At 37.0% G+C, this 16,126-nt stretch overlaps 3 protein-coding genes and 19 non-coding genes across 23 annotated transcripts; 7 read left to right on the forward strand and 15 right to left on the reverse strand.

Annotated features, from left to right (window-relative positions):
* The first annotated feature begins 721 nt into the window (after positions 1 to 721).
* LOC123471339 lies at positions 722 to 2,299 on the forward strand. The gene is made up of 5 exons (XM_045172582.1): positions 722 to 903; positions 960 to 1,361; positions 1,433 to 1,671; positions 1,731 to 1,905; positions 1,971 to 2,299. Exons 1-5 carry the CDS (start codon positions 741 to 743, stop codon positions 2,297 to 2,299), a joined length of 1,308 nt encoding a protein of 435 aa, XP_045028517.1. The 5' UTR covers positions 722 to 740.
* An 828-nt stretch (positions 2,300 to 3,127) lies between these two features.
* LOC123471283 lies at positions 3,128 to 4,881 on the forward strand. 2 transcript variants are annotated; one of them, XR_006645680.1, is made up of 9 exons: positions 3,129 to 3,295; positions 3,364 to 3,451; positions 3,522 to 3,697; positions 3,770 to 3,884; positions 3,963 to 4,145; positions 4,212 to 4,343; positions 4,403 to 4,604; positions 4,663 to 4,783; positions 4,852 to 4,881. XR_006645680.1 is itself a non-coding variant. In XM_045172449.1 (4 exons), exons 1-4 carry the CDS (start codon positions 3,129 to 3,131, stop codon positions 3,834 to 3,836), a joined length of 498 nt encoding a protein of 165 aa, XP_045028384.1. In that variant the 5' UTR covers position 3,128; the 3' UTR covers positions 3,837 to 3,889. The 2 variants fall into 2 exon arrangements, 1 of the variants encoding a protein (XP_045028384.1); XM_045172449.1 differs by lacking the exons at positions 3,963 to 4,145; positions 4,212 to 4,343; positions 4,403 to 4,604; positions 4,663 to 4,783; positions 4,852 to 4,881 and having other exon boundaries at positions 3,128 to 3,295; positions 3,770 to 3,889.
* Positions 4,882 to 5,850: 969 nt separating this feature from the next.
* On the forward strand, positions 5,851 to 5,922 carry Trnaq-uug. The gene has a single exon. It is a non-coding gene; the product is annotated as a tRNA-Gln (tRNA).
* A 99-nt stretch (positions 5,923 to 6,021) lies between these two features.
* Trnap-cgg lies at positions 6,022 to 6,093 on the forward strand. The gene has a single exon. It is a non-coding gene; the product is annotated as a tRNA-Pro (tRNA).
* A 389-nt stretch (positions 6,094 to 6,482) lies between these two features.
* On the reverse strand, positions 6,483 to 6,555 carry Trnar-ucg. The gene has a single exon. It is a non-coding gene; the product is annotated as a tRNA-Arg (tRNA).
* A 101-nt stretch (positions 6,556 to 6,656) lies between these two features.
* Positions 6,657 to 6,738, reverse strand: Trnal-aag. The gene has a single exon. It is a non-coding gene; the product is annotated as a tRNA-Leu (tRNA).
* A 349-nt stretch (positions 6,739 to 7,087) lies between these two features.
* On the reverse strand, positions 7,088 to 7,159 carry Trnap-ugg. Its single transcript has one exon. It is a non-coding gene; the product is annotated as a tRNA-Pro (tRNA).
* Positions 7,160 to 7,299: 140 nt separating this feature from the next.
* On the reverse strand, positions 7,300 to 7,405 carry Trnay-gua. The gene is made up of 2 exons: positions 7,369 to 7,405; positions 7,300 to 7,335 (listed from the first exon to the last, which is right to left on the reverse strand). It is a non-coding gene; the product is annotated as a tRNA-Tyr (tRNA).
* Positions 7,406 to 8,201: 796 nt separating this feature from the next.
* On the forward strand, positions 8,202 to 8,273 carry Trnap-cgg. Its single transcript has one exon. It is a non-coding gene; the product is annotated as a tRNA-Pro (tRNA).
* A 389-nt stretch (positions 8,274 to 8,662) lies between these two features.
* On the reverse strand, positions 8,663 to 8,735 carry Trnar-ucg. Its single transcript has one exon. It is a non-coding gene; the product is annotated as a tRNA-Arg (tRNA).
* A 101-nt stretch (positions 8,736 to 8,836) lies between these two features.
* Trnal-aag lies at positions 8,837 to 8,918 on the reverse strand. The gene has a single exon. It is a non-coding gene; the product is annotated as a tRNA-Leu (tRNA).
* Positions 8,919 to 9,267: 349 nt separating this feature from the next.
* On the reverse strand, positions 9,268 to 9,339 carry Trnap-ugg. Its single transcript has one exon. It is a non-coding gene; the product is annotated as a tRNA-Pro (tRNA).
* Positions 9,340 to 9,479: 140 nt separating this feature from the next.
* Trnay-gua lies at positions 9,480 to 9,586 on the reverse strand. The gene is made up of 2 exons: positions 9,550 to 9,586; positions 9,480 to 9,515 (listed from the first exon to the last, which is right to left on the reverse strand). It is a non-coding gene; the product is annotated as a tRNA-Tyr (tRNA).
* Positions 9,587 to 10,382: 796 nt separating this feature from the next.
* Trnap-cgg lies at positions 10,383 to 10,454 on the forward strand. Its single transcript has one exon. It is a non-coding gene; the product is annotated as a tRNA-Pro (tRNA).
* A 389-nt stretch (positions 10,455 to 10,843) lies between these two features.
* On the reverse strand, positions 10,844 to 10,916 carry Trnar-ucg. The gene has a single exon. It is a non-coding gene; the product is annotated as a tRNA-Arg (tRNA).
* Positions 10,917 to 11,017: 101 nt separating this feature from the next.
* On the reverse strand, positions 11,018 to 11,099 carry Trnal-aag. The gene has a single exon. It is a non-coding gene; the product is annotated as a tRNA-Leu (tRNA).
* Positions 11,100 to 11,412: 313 nt separating this feature from the next.
* On the forward strand, positions 11,413 to 11,484 carry Trnap-cgg. Its single transcript has one exon. It is a non-coding gene; the product is annotated as a tRNA-Pro (tRNA).
* Positions 11,485 to 11,873: 389 nt separating this feature from the next.
* Trnar-ucg lies at positions 11,874 to 11,946 on the reverse strand. The gene has a single exon. It is a non-coding gene; the product is annotated as a tRNA-Arg (tRNA).
* Positions 11,947 to 12,047: 101 nt separating this feature from the next.
* Positions 12,048 to 12,129, reverse strand: Trnal-aag. Its single transcript has one exon. It is a non-coding gene; the product is annotated as a tRNA-Leu (tRNA).
* Positions 12,130 to 12,478: 349 nt separating this feature from the next.
* Trnap-ugg lies at positions 12,479 to 12,550 on the reverse strand. Its single transcript has one exon. It is a non-coding gene; the product is annotated as a tRNA-Pro (tRNA).
* A 140-nt stretch (positions 12,551 to 12,690) lies between these two features.
* Trnay-gua lies at positions 12,691 to 12,797 on the reverse strand. Its single transcript has 2 exons — positions 12,761 to 12,797; positions 12,691 to 12,726 (listed from the first exon to the last, which is right to left on the reverse strand). It is a non-coding gene; the product is annotated as a tRNA-Tyr (tRNA).
* A 670-nt stretch (positions 12,798 to 13,467) lies between these two features.
* On the reverse strand, positions 13,468 to 15,773 carry LOC123471422. The gene is given in 3 exon segments (XM_045172668.1): positions 13,468 to 14,475; positions 14,477 to 15,201; positions 15,263 to 15,773. Coding segments are annotated over 3 exon segments (2,169 nt in total). The 5' UTR covers positions 15,699 to 15,773.
* Positions 15,774 to 16,126: the final 353 nt, after the last annotated feature.

Here is a 16,126-nt window from a genome sequence, read left to right on the forward strand (position 1 = left end):
GTGTGTATTACAGATTACGTTTGAGCAAGGCCTACTGAATGTTTACGGCCTGTAAACTTGTAAATCCTTGTAACTTATAATCCTTTCTGATCACGGTTGATCAGAGCAATTATAAGAAGAGGGAGGATACAACGACACCATCTGGCGCTCGATTGTGCCCGCATGCAAAAAAATACCTATAAATCTACAATTAATGAATGAAGGCCTACCGTTACAGGATTAGTTTATTACACACCCGCATGCATAATAGTCCTGCTCATTACCTAACTTCACTACTTCGTTCATTTCGTGCATTCAACCTAAGGGATCACACATCAACTTTTAAGTAAGTTCTTGAAATTTCTCTAGTTTTTTAGTTTTTATTATAGGAATAAATTGGATTGATGTTTTAATTGTTGTTCTGTTAGTTATTTATATTTCATTTCGTAAAAGGTTAAGGAACGGACGAAAATGGCATATCAAACAACAAAGAGTGGAACGTGTTATCCCTCAGAAGAACAAGTAATTTAATTTTAATTTGAGCTGGTAGTTAATTGTTTTTAACATGTTGGACTGTTTTGGTTTTTTCTCAGGAAAGCCAGAATTTTGTTTGCTATCCGAACTGGAAGGGGATATATAGTGATATTGGTACTCCTGCCAGTGCTCTTCAAGCGCCATTAAATTATCACGTTGTTCTTACAACAGAACCTGATGTAGATGGAGGCGTGCAGACGTTTGTTTACAAAGTTCCAGAAACCTGGATGGACGTCAACCTTGCATACTTTTTATATCCCTCGCCTGGATTTAATGTAAACGGTGTAAAACCATGGAATTGGGGAGACATAAGTTTTAAAAAAAGGCGTTTTCCTGAAACTTCCTATGTGGAATACGACGTAGTCGATTTGTTAACGGAAACCGGCCCAGGTAATTCATTTTTCAAAATCTTTTTCGTGCTTTTTTTAGTTTGTTTCTTTCATCAGTGCCAAATTTCGACGCCATAAGACAGATGGAAGGCGCTCAAGTCCAAGTAGAACAAGACGAGATATCTAATACGAGACGACGGATATCGACGAGACTAGAAGACGAGATATCTAACTCAAGACGGTTATCAAATAAACGAACATCTTCCGAAGAAAAAAATTATGAAAACCATCCTGGCATTTCACAGCTAGTAAATTTGTCAGGTGACGAAGAATCGGAATGGGAAGGTCAAGCTGAATCGCATCCAAAGGCAGGATCATCGAAGGTAGCGAAGCGAATTTGTGGCCCTGCTGAATTAGGTAACAAAAGTGTTCCAGATTCTCCTAATTCTACCCCCGAGGAGGATTATGATCATCAATTGTCACCTATTAAGTTATCAATGAAGGAAGCCTCTGCAACAGGTACTTCCAATATTTCAACGTTAAATTTTTAATTTATTTAATTTTCTAATATTTTCTATTTTGTTTAATAGAGGAAAATGGAGAAGCAGAATCTCGTTATCAACAAAAAGTCCTACAGGCTTTACGTTCAATTTTGGATGTACTGAAATCTATGCGAAATGAAAAGGCATCGTGCGAAACTGTGATGAAGGATAACATGGAACACTTCAAAAAAGTAGTAAAGTCACAGCTTTCCTTGCCAATCCTAGTTCCAGAGGAAGTAGCTGTTCTCAACGCTGCTCTATGTGACATGGAGCTTTCCATCTCTCTGGTATGTACTATTAGTAAAATGTAAAACTTATATTTGTGTCAAACATCATTTTCTTGTAGTGTGCTGTTCAGATTCATAATCTGAGAACATTGGGGTCGAAAAACCAAATCGCCAAAGCAGTCTTACTAGCGATTTTTAGCAGATCTCTTTGCTCTAAGATCCAATGGAAGAAACGAGGCAAAGATTTAAGATTTGCATTTGGCCACTTGATAAATTTGAATGCAGTTTTTGGAGGTTATCATATAATAAAGATTAAGTGAAAAATATTTATTAATCTCTTAACTTTATCCTACCTCTAGTTGTCATTAATAGCGTACTGGCAATTCACAAGCGACCCTCCCTGCCTATGTCAATGATGACCGAAGTTATTCAAAAAGCTCGGAGATTTATTGGGTACGAATACAGCCAGTCCATAACTAAGTCCGCGTGTGCAGCGGCAACTGAAAACCAAGTTGATGACGATGATGCAGCAATAACTAAAGCTGACAAGGAAACGATCATGGCTATCGACCAACGGATGGTGCAGTTGAATAAAGCTCTTATTGAGTACGATGCGCAACACGAGCAGCCCCCAAAAAACGTAACTCTGTGTAATTTCTTTTCTGTAAAATTCCACATTATCATGTGATTCTTTCGTAAGAGAAGAAAATTTTGTGAGAGAAAAAAATAAAAGAGATCAATTGTTCAATTTCATCCCTAACACACATTTAATAACTGAAAAGAATTTACCAATTTTTTATTTTTACCTGGTTATTTCTCATTCTTTGGAAGCATACATGAAACATGAGTTTGATTCATGTAAAAATTTAAAACATGGGATAAACTCGTTCTTTGACTTACTACGATTTAATTGAAAATGAAGCTTAAAAGAAAATAGCATTAATCAACAAAAAGAAACAAGGTTTACCTATATGTACATTTAGGATATTTAGAAGTATTTTTGTTTTTATTTTGCCTCATCGCCTCATAAGCCGCAATGATAACAATGTTAATAACTGAATCTAACTTTTTTAACTTCTTATTTATTTTGAAGAATATATCTGTCAAATGATTTGTTTTTTTCATATTTTTGGTTTAGTGCGCTGTATAGTTATATGCTGATTAGTCCCATTCGGCGTGCTTGTTGTTGACGTTGGCAATTTTCAACAGTCGTCTGCTGTAGTTTTTGTCAGTTAAACCAGAGTTGTCGCCAATTGATAGCTGTCAGAATCCTTGATTATATTCTATTCAAGGTTATTTTCATGGTGAAAGTTTTCTTCGTAAATGTGTTAGTTGTGTTTCTTTTAATGTTCTAAACGACTGTCGTTTGTCATTTGTTTTCAAATGAATAATTATGTTTGTGACGCAGACGATATGTTTTCTTTTCTAAGAAACTTGTTGTAGACATCTGTTTTGTCCTTAATTAGGAAAGGTAAGAATTGTTGTTTTTGTGCTAGAACAAATATTTTTATATAATTATGTTTATTATTATAGGTATGTTGACTGAAAAGGAGTTTTTCACTAGAGGAGCTGGGTATATCGGAAGCCCCTGTGTAGTTGAGCTTATGGAACTGGCTATCTGGTTATTTCTTGCGAGAAGTTTGGGAAGATTGGCTGCTTCTGGAAGTGATAGCATTCAGTTAAGGTAAGAATTGTTTGTTTTTTCTGTGAGAACAAATGTTTTTTTACATAATTCTGCTTCTGTTCTTTCAGCCGAGTAATAAAAGAAATAACCTTAACATTGCCAAGGAATAAGTCATTGGAAAGAATAATTCACTATACAGTAGCGAAGAAGTTAAAGGTAATTTTTAGTCAAAGCGTTTTGATGTGACACGACGAGAAGAATAATTCTCTATTTTGAAAATATCTAGGCGAAGAAGTTAAATCTCAAGAACAGAGCTAAGAAACGCCCAATTGATAATTCTCCTAGCAAAGATTCATCAAGTAGTTCATTCAGGGCTGATAAAGAGAAGTCAAAGTTGCAGAAGGAGCTGTTGTCTCTGCAGTCGAGCTTATGTCTCAAGTTGAGTCAGCCTACAAAGAAAGGGTAAGATCCCATTGTAGATTCTTCTTGAACAGTACGGAATAATTATTCTTAAATCATTGTTTATTTTTCCAGGCCAGTTAAAACGTACACCAAGCAAGTAGAAAAGTTAGAGTTGCACGTTCATGAGTACACACTCTAAGTGGAAGAGCTCAACAGCATATTATCGACATCAGCAGCCACAAAACTCGTTTGTATACTTTTAGACAACGGTTAATTTACAATTTGTTAAAGGAAAATGATCACAATAAATTTATTTGGTCAACAGGAAAACATTGAACCAAGGAAGTTCGATAGCTGAAATTCAGGTACGAAAATATCAGCTATTTGAAGACCAACTCAGCTCAAGCCAAATCAATTCGAACATCTGCGTCGTCGCTTTGAAGACAAAGAACGCATCCAAGTACGAACATGCCTGCACTTTTCTTACCGAAGAGATCGAAGAAATCAGGTAGGACTTATAAATTTCCCCTTCGATTTGATGAAAACGGTTCGTGATTCATTTCCTATTTGTTAGGCGCAAATTTCACATCCAGGTTACATAACTGAAAAACAGATCAGCGCTTTGATTTCCAAATGCTCAGGTTTGGAGAAGAGGACGTCACGTCTACAGAGTGAGGTAGACGTTCTCATTATCGATTTGGAGAAGGTAATTAATCAAAACACTAAAATAAGCGAAGTTTTATAATTGAAACTTGATTAATCCAGGCTAATAGCACCACCGCAAGCAACTTGAGCTCATCAACATTGAATTCAAATTCAAGTTGGATGAGATTGAGCTGACTGTCCTTTACTACGCTTCCAAGAGAGATAATCGTAACAAGGGGACAGATTTCCCATTTGACTCACGAACTGGACAAAACTTGCGAACTGAAAGATCAGCTTACCCGTGAAAACAAGAAATTGGGCGGTAAGTTCATATTTTCCGAGTTTCACTTGTTATTTTCTGACAATATTTCCTTTACTAGATGAGAACGCTGAGCTTAAGAGCCAGTATTCTGAACTCAACTGCAGATTCCATGAGTTAGATATTGAATATCGCCGTCTAGAAAATGAACGTGAAAAGTTGGCATACAAAGAAATTCAGAGGTTGTACGTATATTGACATAAAATGATTTAGATAATTTGATTAACAATTCTTTTTTTATAACATTCAGGCTCGTAAAGGTGAAGAATATCGCGTTCAACTCATGGAATTGCAGCTGAGATGAACGAATCCATCTCGATATGGAACACTTACCGATAAGGAGGAAGAGCTCAAGTCTATTAAGTAATTCGACGTTGCAATTTAAAACAACATATCGAGCAATCCCTGCAAATTGTCGTAAATTTTTAGGCAACTATCCAATTATCTGGTTTTTTGCATATTATCAGTTTCTACTCTTGATATGTTGTATCGAAATATGGCAAAGTTTTCATTTTGTATAACGTAAAGGAAAACAATAAATATCTTGAGATTTATTTGTATCAAATCTGCTTTCGACCTCAGTGTAAGTTCTATCGTATTAATTTTAGATCAAATTGTTGAATTTATTTTTAAAGCATTTAAAGATGGACTTGGAATGCAATTGTGTGTCAATTGCAATTTGAATTGTAAACGCAGTCGATTTACTGTTTTAATACCGTCTAAAAACCGAAACAACAGCGTTAAATCTCGGTTAATAATCAAAATTGTCGTATGCATTTTAGACGCTTTTTGCATCGATTTGATGGATTTAAAACGAAAATTCGAACGAAAAACTTTTACTCGGGTAGGGCGTAACAAGCCCCTTCTTAAAGAATCCATCTTAAAGAAACGCATCCAGATTGCATTTGGGTACGTCTGAACCTTAGAGGTAAAATGGTTGTGCCGTGTTCGGGGGTTTAGAGTGAAAAAACCTTGTAGTCCTAGATAGCGGATTATTTATACTCTCTTATTATTTAAGCAAACAGCAATTTAACTCGAAAATCAAAGTTGTTGAAACAATTCCTAGTGAACTAAATTGTCTTTGGTCTCCATTGAAGAAACAATTCTAAATGTGTCAGTAAGCACTACTGTTTGTATTGAAAATTAAATGCTTTCATATTTAAAATGTTTAGCAGTTGTTTTCTACCATCCAAATGGTCGTGAGGCGTAATAGAATTTTTGCATTTTGACGTAGGCGAGCTGAAAACAAGGTTCCATGGTGTAATGGTTATCACATCAGACTTTGACTCTGATAATCTGAGTTCGATTCTCAGTGGAACCTCTAATTTTTAACAGTTTCACCCTTGTAAGGCCATTCAGTTTTGATGATAAGTAACAATGAATACTTTTTTATTATACGCGACTTATAAAACGCGTGAAAGGCTCATTGGTCTAGTAGTATGATACTTGCTTCGGGTGTAAGTGATCCCGGGTTCAATTCCCGGATGGGCCCGCGTTTTCTAAAATTTAAACTACTAGATTTACAAGTGATGTTCTTCTTTTTAATGAAAGATAAGAACGACGGTCAGCCGAGATCAAAGAAGAAACCAAAGTTCTATCTGTGCTAGTTCAGCAGGATTAAAATATGCCTAGCCGTTGCGTTTAGAAACCATCGTTGGGAGTGTCAAAGAAAACATCGAATGTTAAAGTCTTTGTAATGACCACCTTCCGAAGTACTTCTTTAACTCCCACCTTGGTATATGCCCTTGAAACATCGCATACAATTAGGAGCTAATTCAGGGGATAGTCAGGTAATAGCTCGATGGTAGTATTGTAGAATATATTTCTATTGCCATCAGGGTTGTATCATCAATTTACTAAAAGTGACTATAAATATATAACTGATCGTAGCAGGACTCGAACCTGCAATCTTCGGATCCGAAGTCCGACGCCTTATCCATTAGGCCACACGACCATATTGTTGTTGTTGCATGAATTATTGAAATTTAAATTATCATGCCATGGTTCGCTCAAACATAATCTTTAAAGATAAGTTCTGTGTAGATTTGTAATGAATGGCAGCGATGGGATTCGAACCCACGCCTCCGAAGAGACTGGTGCCTTAAACCAGCGCCTTAGACCGCTCGGCCACGCTACCCTACTGATCCGGCAAACAGATGTTTCCCGGTGCGAAAAAAACGAAAATAAGTCTCCAATTACAACACGTGAATCAATCTGGTAGATTGGTTAGTAGCTTGGTTTGGTATTATCGTTGGACATGTAAATTATTCATTTTGTTTAACCTCTAGAGAGGTTCTTTAAGTTACAAATGGTTTAATTTACTTATTTTAAGGAACACAGAAAGCCAATGGTAAAGATTCATTAACTCGTTTTCAGAGAAATTCAAGACATATGGAAAAGTGTATCTACGGACAATAATCGATGATGCAAGTTTTCACATTTAAGTCACATGAATGATATTTCTATAATCGGTTTGGATTAACATTAGGCTCATCCGGGATTTGAACCCGGGGCCTCCTACACCCAAAGCAGGAATCATACCACTAGACCAATGAGCCACACATATTACAGACTATGTGTTGAGTTTAATTTTTAGTGTCTTGTAGCTTCTGACGTCATATTGGCCATCTTTAGCTGTAGCTGATCTCTCCTCACATTTCGAATCATTTATAGTTAGAAACATATATGGTCAATCCATTCCTTCGAGCCGGATTTGAACCAGCGACCTATGGATAACTTATTATTTAATGCTAATACTTTTTCGATTCTACAGTCCACCGCTCTACCAACTGAGCTATCGAAGGATGTTATTGATGGGCGGAAAATGTCAAATGTATATGTCTTTACATGAACGCGTCTAGAACACCATTAAGCATTGCGTAATATGACAAGGAACTTGAGAGGTTGGGTCGCAATCCGTCTTAAACATATTTGGCTGTTGGTTAAGCCGGGGATGAATTTTTCTCTTAAAACTCTTTTCCCTTTTTTAAGCTGCGTCCACAGGGGCACTTTTGCTACGCCTTACTAGGGCGTAACAAGCCCCTTCTTAAAGAATCCATCTTAAAGAAACGCATCCAGATTGCATTTGGGTACGTCTGAACCTTAGAGGTAAAATGGTTGTGCCGTGTTCGGGGGTTTAGAGTGAAAAAACCTTGTAGTCCTAGATAGCGGATTATTTATACTCTCTTATTATTTAAGCAAACAGCAATTTAACTCGAAAATCAAAGTTGTTGAAACAATTCCTAGTGAACTAAATTGTCTTTGGTCTCCATTGAAGAAACAATTCTAAATGTGTCAGTAAGCACTACTGTTTGTATTGAAAATTAAATGCTTTCATATTTAAAATGTTTAGCAGTTGTTTTCTACCATCCAAATGGTCGTGAGGCGTAATAGAATTTTTGCATTTTGACGTAGGCGAGCTGAAAACAAGGTTCCACGGTGTAATGGTTATCACATCAGACTTTGACTCTGATAATCTGAGTTCGATTCTCAGTGGAACCTCTAATTTTTAACAGTTTCACCCTTGTAAGGCCATTCAGTTTTGATGATAAGTAACAATGAATACTTTTTTATTATACGCGACTTATAAAACGCGTGAAAGGCTCATTGGTCTAGTAGTATGATACTTGCTTCGGGTGTAAGTGATCCCGGGTTCAATTCCCGGATGGGCCCGCGTTTTCTAAAATTTAAACTACTAGATTTACAAGTGATGTTCTTCTTTTTAATGAAAGATAAGAACGACGGTCAGCCGAGATCAAAGAAGAAACCAAAGTTCTATCTGTGCTAGTTCAGCAGGATTAAAATATGCCTAGCCGTTGCGTTTAGAAACCATCGTTGGGAGTGTCAAAGAAAACATCGAATGTTAAAGTCTTTGTAATGACCACCTTCCGAAGTACTTCTTTAACTCCCACCTTGGTATATGCCCTTGAAACATCGCATACAATTAGGAGCTAATTCAGGGGATAGTCAGGTAATAGCTCGATGGTAGTATTGTAGAATATATTTCTATTGCCATCAGGGTTGTATCATCAATTTACTAAAAGTGACTATAAATATATAACTGATCGTAGCAGGACTCGAACCTGCAATCTTCGGATCCGAAGTCCGACGCCTTATCCATTAGGCCACACGACCATATTGTTGTTGTTGCATGAATTATTGAAATTTAAATTATCATGCCATGGTTCGCTCAAACATAATCTTTAAAGATAAGTTCTGTGTAGATTTGTAATGAATGGCAGCGATGGGATTCGAACCCACGCCTCCGAAGAGACTGGTGCCTTAAACCAGCGCCTTAGACCGCTCGGCCACGCTACCCTACTAATTCGGCAAACAGATGTTTCCCGGTGCGAAAAAAACGAAAATAAGTCTCCAATTACAACACGTGAATCAATCTGGTAGATTGGTTAGTAGCTTGGTTTGGTATTATCGTTGGACATGTAAATTATTCATTTTGTTTAACCTCTAGAGAGGTTCTTTAAGTTACAAATGGTTTAATTTACTTATTTTAAGGAACACAGAAAGCCAATGGTAAAGATTCATTAACTCGTTTTCAGAGAAATTCAAGACATATGGAAAAGTGTATCTACGGACAATAATCGATGATGCAAGTTTTCACATTTAAGTCACATGAATGATATTTCTATAATCGGTTTGGATTAACATTGGGCTCATCCGGGATTTGAACCCGGGGCCTCCTACACCCAAAGCAGGAATCATACCACTAGACCAATGAGCCACACATATTACAGACTATGTGTTGAGTTTAATTTTTAGTGTCTTGTAGCTTCTGACGTCATATTGGCCATCTTTAGCTGTAGCTGATCTCTCCTCACATTTCGAATCATTTATAGTTAGAAACATATATGGTCAATCCATTCCTTCGAGCCGGATTTGAACCAGCGACCTATGGATAACTTATTATTTAATGCTAATACTGTTTTCGATTCTACAGTCCACCGCTCTACCAACTGAGCTATCGAAGGATGTTATTGATGGGCGGAAAATGTCAAATGTATATGTCTTTACATGAACGCGTCTAGAACACCATTAAGCATTGCGTAATATGACAAGGAACTTGAGAGGTTGGGTCGCAATCCGTCTTAAACATATTTGGCTGTTGGTTAAGCCGGGGATGAATTTTTCTCTTAAAACTCTTTTCCCTTTTTTAAGCTGCGTCCACAGGGGCACTTTTGCTACGCCTTACTAGGGCGTAACAAGCCCCTTCTTAAAGAATCCATCTTAAAGAAACGCATCCAGATTGCATTTGGGTACGTCTGAACCTTAGAGGTAAAATGGTTGTGCCGTGTTCGGGGGTTTAGAGTGAAAAAACCTTGTAGTCCTAGATAGCGGATTATTTATACTCTCTTATTATTTAAGCAAACAGCAATTTAACTCGAAAATCAAAGTTGTTGAAACAATTCCTAGTGAACTAAATTGTCTTTGGTCTCCATTGAAGAAACAATTCTAAATGTGTCAGTAAGCACTACTGTTTGTATTGAAAATTAAATGCTTTCATATTTAAAATGTTTAGCAGTTGTTTTCTACCATCCAAATGGTCGTGAGGCGTAATAGAATTTTTGCATTTTGACGTAGGCGAGCTGAAAACAAGGTTCCACGGTGTAATGGTTATCACATCAGACTTTGACTCTGATAATCTGAGTTCGATTCTCAGTGGAACCTCTAATTTTTAACAGTTTCACCCTTGTAAGGCCATTCAGTTTTGATGATAAGTAACAATGAATACTTTTTTATTATACGCGACTTATAAAACGCGTGAAAGGCTCATTGGTCTAGTAGTATGATACTTGCTTCGGGTGTAAGTGATCCCGGGTTCAATTCCCGGATGGGCCCGCGTTTTCTAAAATTTAAACTACTAGATTTACAAGTGATGTTCTTCTTTTTAATGAAAGATAAGAACGACGGTCAGCCGAGATCAAAGAAGAAACCAAAGTTCTATCTGTGCTAGTTCAGCAGGATTAAAATATGCCTAGCCGTTGCGTTTAGAAACCATCGTTGGGAGTGTCAAAGAAAACATCGAATGTTAAAGTCTTTGTAATGACCACCTTCCGAAGTACTTCTTTAACTCCCACCTTGGTATATGCCCTTGAAACATCGCATACAATTAGGAGCTAATTCAGGGGATAGTCAGGTAATAGCTCGATGGTAGTATTGTAGAATATATTTCTATTGCCATCAGGGTTGTATCATCAATTTACTAAAAGTGACTATAAATATATAACTGATCGTAGCAGGACTCGAACCTGCAATCTTCGGATCCGAAGTCCGACGCCTTATCCATTAGGCCACACGACCATATTGTTGTTGTTGCATGAATTATTGAAATTTAAATTATCATGCCATGGTTCGCTCAAACATAATCTTTAAAGATAAGTTCTGTGTAGATTTGTAATGAATGGCAGCGATGGGATTCGAACCCACGCCTCCGAAGAGACTGGTGCCTTAAACCAGCGCCTTAGACCGCTCGGCCACGCTACCCTACTGATTCGGCAAACAGATGTTTCCCGGTGCGAAAAAAACGAAAATAAGTCTCCAATTACAACACGTGAATCAATCTGGTAGATTGGTTAGTAGCTTGGTTTGGTATTATCGTTGGACATGTAAATTATTCATTTTGTTTAACCTCTAGAGAGGTTCTTTAAGTTACAAATGGTTTAATTTACTTATTTTAAGGAACACAGAAAGCCAATGGTAAAGATTCATTAACTCGTTTTCAGAGAAATTCAAGACATATGGAAAAGTGTATCTACGGACAATAATCGATGATGCAAGTCTTATATAACGCGTGAAAGGCTCATTGGTCTAGTAGTATGATACTTGCTTCGGGTGTAAGTGATCCCGGGTTCAATTCCCGGATGGGCCCGCGTTTTCTAAAATTTAAACTACTAGATTTACAAGTGATGTTCTTCTTTTTAATGAAAGATAAGAACGACGGTCAGCCGAGATCAAAGAAGAAACCAAAGTTCTATCTGTGCTAGTTCAGCAGGATTAAAATATGCCTAGCCGTTGCGTTTAGAAACCATCGTTGGGAGTGTCAAAGAAAACATCGAATGTTAAAGTCTTTGTAATGACCACCTTCCGAAGTACTTCTTTAACTCCCACCTTGGTATATGCCCTTGAAACATCGCATACAATTAGGAGCTAATTCAGGGGATAGTCAGGTAATAGCTCGATGGTAGTATTGTAGAATATATTTCTATTGCCATCAGGGTTGTATCATCAATTTACTAAAAGTGACTATAAATATATAACTGATCGTAGCAGGACTCGAACCTGCAATCTTCGGATCCGAAGTCCGACGCCTTATCCATTAGGCCACACGACCATATTGTTGTTGTTGCATGAATTATTGAAACTTAAATTATCATGCCATGGTTCGCTCAAACATAATCTTTAAAGATAAGTTCTGTGTAGATTTGTAATGAATGGCAGCGATGGGATTCGAACCCACGCCTCCGAAGAGACTGGTGCCTTAAACCAGCGCCTTAGACCGCTCGGCCACGCTACCCTACTGATTCGGCAAACAGATGTTTCCCGGTGCGAAAAAAACGAAAATAAGTCTCCAATTACAACACGTGAATCAATCTGGTAGATTGGTTAGTAGCTTGGTTTGGTATTATCGTTGGACATGTAAATTATTCATTTTGATTAACCTCTAGAGAGGTTCTTTAAGTTACAAATGGTTTAATTTACTTATTTTAAGGAACACAGAAAGCCAATGGTAAAGATTCATTAACTCGTTTTCAGAGAAATTCAAGACATATGGAAAAGTGTATCTACGGACAATAATCGATGATGCAAGTTTTCACATTTAAGTCACATGAATGATATTTCTATAATCGGTTTGGATTAACATTGGGCTCATCCGGGATTTGAACCCGGGGCCTCCTACACCCAAAGCAGGAATCATACCACTAGACCAATGAGCCACACATATTACAGACTATGTGTTGAGTTTAATTTTTAGTGTCTTGTAGCTTCTGACGTCATATTGGCCATCTTTAGCTGTAGCTGATCTCTCCTCACATTTCGAATCATTTATAGTTAGAAACATATATGGTCAATCCATTCCTTCGAGCCGGATTTGAACCAGCGACCTATGGATAACTTATTATTTAATGCTAATACTGTTTTCGATTCTACAGTCCACCGCTCTACCAACTGAGCTATCGAAGGATGTTATTGATGGGCGGAAAATGTCAAATGTATATGTCTTTACATGAACGCGTCTAGAACACCATTAAGCATTGCGTAATATGACAAGGAACTTGAGAGGTTGGGTCGCAATCCGTCTTAAACATATTTGGCTGTTGGTTAAGCCGGGGATGAATTTTTCTCTTAAAACTCTTTTCCCTTTTTTAAGCTGCGTCCACAGGGGCACTTTTGCTCGCCTTACTACCCGAGAAGAATTTTAGCGTCTGGGGACTATTCCGTTTCAGCCCACTCAAAGTCAACGCATATAAATAGAGTTGTATTAGAGTTTTTCTGAATTTTATGTTTTCCAGCCGAAGTTTGGGAATTTGAGTTTGTTATTTTCAAAATAAATGCAAAATATATGGAAATGATAAATGCAGTCAAGAATCGTTAGCTTTCTTCATTATAAATTGATTTTTTTAAAGTCAATTCTCCGATTTAAAATTTTCATCAGAAATATTTTCATAAATTTTATACCACATATATTTGAATATACGAACAATAAAGATTTGTCTTATCCGGGATTTGATCCTTTGACCTTTTTATTCATGATCCAACTCTTTAACCAATAGACCTTCAGATGACAAAACACCTGGCTGATTACAAAATAAAATTACCGCTGACATTTAGATGGCAATTTACAAAGTTGTATTTAGTTGAAATTATCAGATGTATGCAACAGAGGAACTAAATACCAACGTAATTCCTCATTTTCAAAAGATATTGGTGGAGTTGGATTAAGAGGAAGAGCCATCATTTTACAAAATACTTGTGAAGGATAGCGGAAAAATGTAGGCGCACTGAGGGTATGAGCAGAAAATATGTTGTGATCTGACGATCGATATGGCTGAACATGGGCATTTTCAAGAGATACAAATTTACGTGCAACAATTTCAACTAATTCCATACCACTACACGCAAGAATGTCAACACAAACGAAGGCAGATTTTTGGTTATCGAGAAAAATATTATTGGGGAATAAATGAGTCAAGACAAAGTTATTGAAAAAAATTTTTTTAGGCCATCGACCTCCCTTATTGCAATATTTAAGTACCCTGCTGTTATTTTTTATTCCTTCCAGCATTAATTGTACTTTAGTCTCAATAATAGTTCCACATGAAGTTGTCGGGAGTTGGTACTTAGACTTTTCAACACATCTGTTACGTATCTGTTCAGCTTGGAGATTTCCACTTCTTATACATCTTCGAAAGAAAACTTGGAAACTCTCGAAAGGGAATGCACTCAGAGTTTCAATCCCGCATTGAAAGTTTTCTGAATCCTGCCACACATGAGAAACTTGATGGCTGACAAATCGACAAGGTATTTCTCTCTCAGTCAGCTCCACAGAATATCTATCTAAGATGTTTTTGGCCTTTAAAATTCTTTCTTTTGGAACGGGTTCTCCATTGAAAGACCCCAATAACATCATGCCATATTGTAACAACATAATATGTTCGAGGTCATTTTCACTGAGAATTCCCTTGAAGAGAGGAAATAATAGATAATAGAGAATGTTACGTTTCACATGAATCTTATAGTTCTTGCATTTTTCCAGCTTGTCAACAAAACGGTCAAATCCGTATGGTCGGCACAAGTGAAAGAACTTGATTCGTTTGTTGGCTTCAGCTATCTGTGTGCTTGTAAGTTTGCCCTCGGCTGGCTACGAATACAAATCCCTCTAAACGTCGGCCAAAGGCACCCTCGATAACAGTATGCATAGGATCAATGACAAAGCCTGATACCATTGGCAAATTTACATTGAGGAAAGGACTAACATCTTTTGGGTCTTTCAAGTGTTCATCAATAGAATAATCGTTGACATGATAAGTCAAGAAATCTGCATCGGTTCTAGCAGGGGCATTGACATTTCGTAGTAAGATAGTTCGATTAACCATTTCACCTTTCTGAATACAACGGTCACAACACCAATAACCGGAATGCCCTTTAGTTCTTTTAAGAAAAGATCTCATTGGACCATCAGCAATGACACAACGAAGTGAAGCTGTGCAGCAACGCTCATTTATGTCGGCAATGTTTTCATTTGAAGGGGAAAGGTGAGAAAGTTCACGAATAAGGTCTTGAAGAAATCTGTGAATATCGGTAGGCTTACCCTTTCCAACATAAAAACCGATGATGAAAACTGAAGTCTCCAAAAGAGTGATGTTGTCAAGACTTTTTGCATCTGACTGAATTGAGTGAATTCTTCCAAGAATAGGTGTTATCGTAGGAGCATTTTCGTCTTCGTTTAGCTTGGCTTCGTCGATGTTGATATCTATGTTGAAATGAGGGGTTTTCTCCAAACACAATTCAGGAACTACAATTTTTTCTCCTCGTAGAGTGGCTTTAGCTTTCTCCGTAATTGAGTAAACGTCAAATGCTTCAATCTATGTAAAGATTGAGGAAATTATATGCACTGTAAGGTAAAGGATAAAAATATAATATTTACTCTTTTTGCAAATTTTTGGGAAGAATACTTGCATTTTTATAGTACAAATCAACAAATTGCATCAAATCTGCGTCGCGATGGATGAGTCCAGCAGAATTTCCACTTAAGGCATTTTCTAAGCCGAAATGTACATATTTTCCATCATTAATTGATACAGCAGATGGCAACTGTCTTGATTTTTGTGCATTATTTGTTGAAGTGGGCCAATCGCTTCCATCCACATGCATAAGTTCTTGTCCAGTGCTTGGTAACAAAGAATAATATGGAATAGGCTCATACAGCTTCAGTAATTTGAGTAGATACGTTAGGTGTATTTGTTTTTGATTTGTGTAAGCTGCAAAATGCCGTAAAATCTTTATTAAAGTCATTTGCTCATTTCCAGGCTGTTCATTCTGTTCCAGTAATTGGGCTTCGTTCTCAAATAGGACAGTTTCCATACCCTCAAACTCATTTATTGTTGTATCCTTCGACTGATGATCAACTGAGTCATCATTTTCCTCTACAAGTGAGTTTTCATCAATAATCGATGCGATTTCTTGATTATCATTTGAAGCATTCTGATTAATAAAAACAAATTTTATACAATTATATTTATCGAACTGTTATTATGATTCATATGATGTGTTACCACATCAAGCTGAAATTGGGATTGCATTTCTTCCATTGGTTTCAAATTAAACCTCAGTACAAGATTCGGATCGCTTTTAACATTGTTCCATATTCTTGTTGGAACGCCTTGTGTACACCAATCTTTAATAACTCGCAAAGCTTTTCTTCGCAAAACTGATGCGTATGTTGGTTGCAACTCTTCCAACGTACGTTTTCTCTTTCGTACCGAAAATTCACAATATAAAAGAACTTTTTT

Source organism: Daphnia magna, linkage group LG4, assembly GCF_020631705.1.
Source record: "Daphnia magna isolate NIES linkage group LG4, ASM2063170v1.1, whole genome shotgun sequence".
Taxonomy (NCBI): Eukaryota; Metazoa; Arthropoda; class Branchiopoda; order Diplostraca; family Daphniidae; genus Daphnia; species Daphnia magna.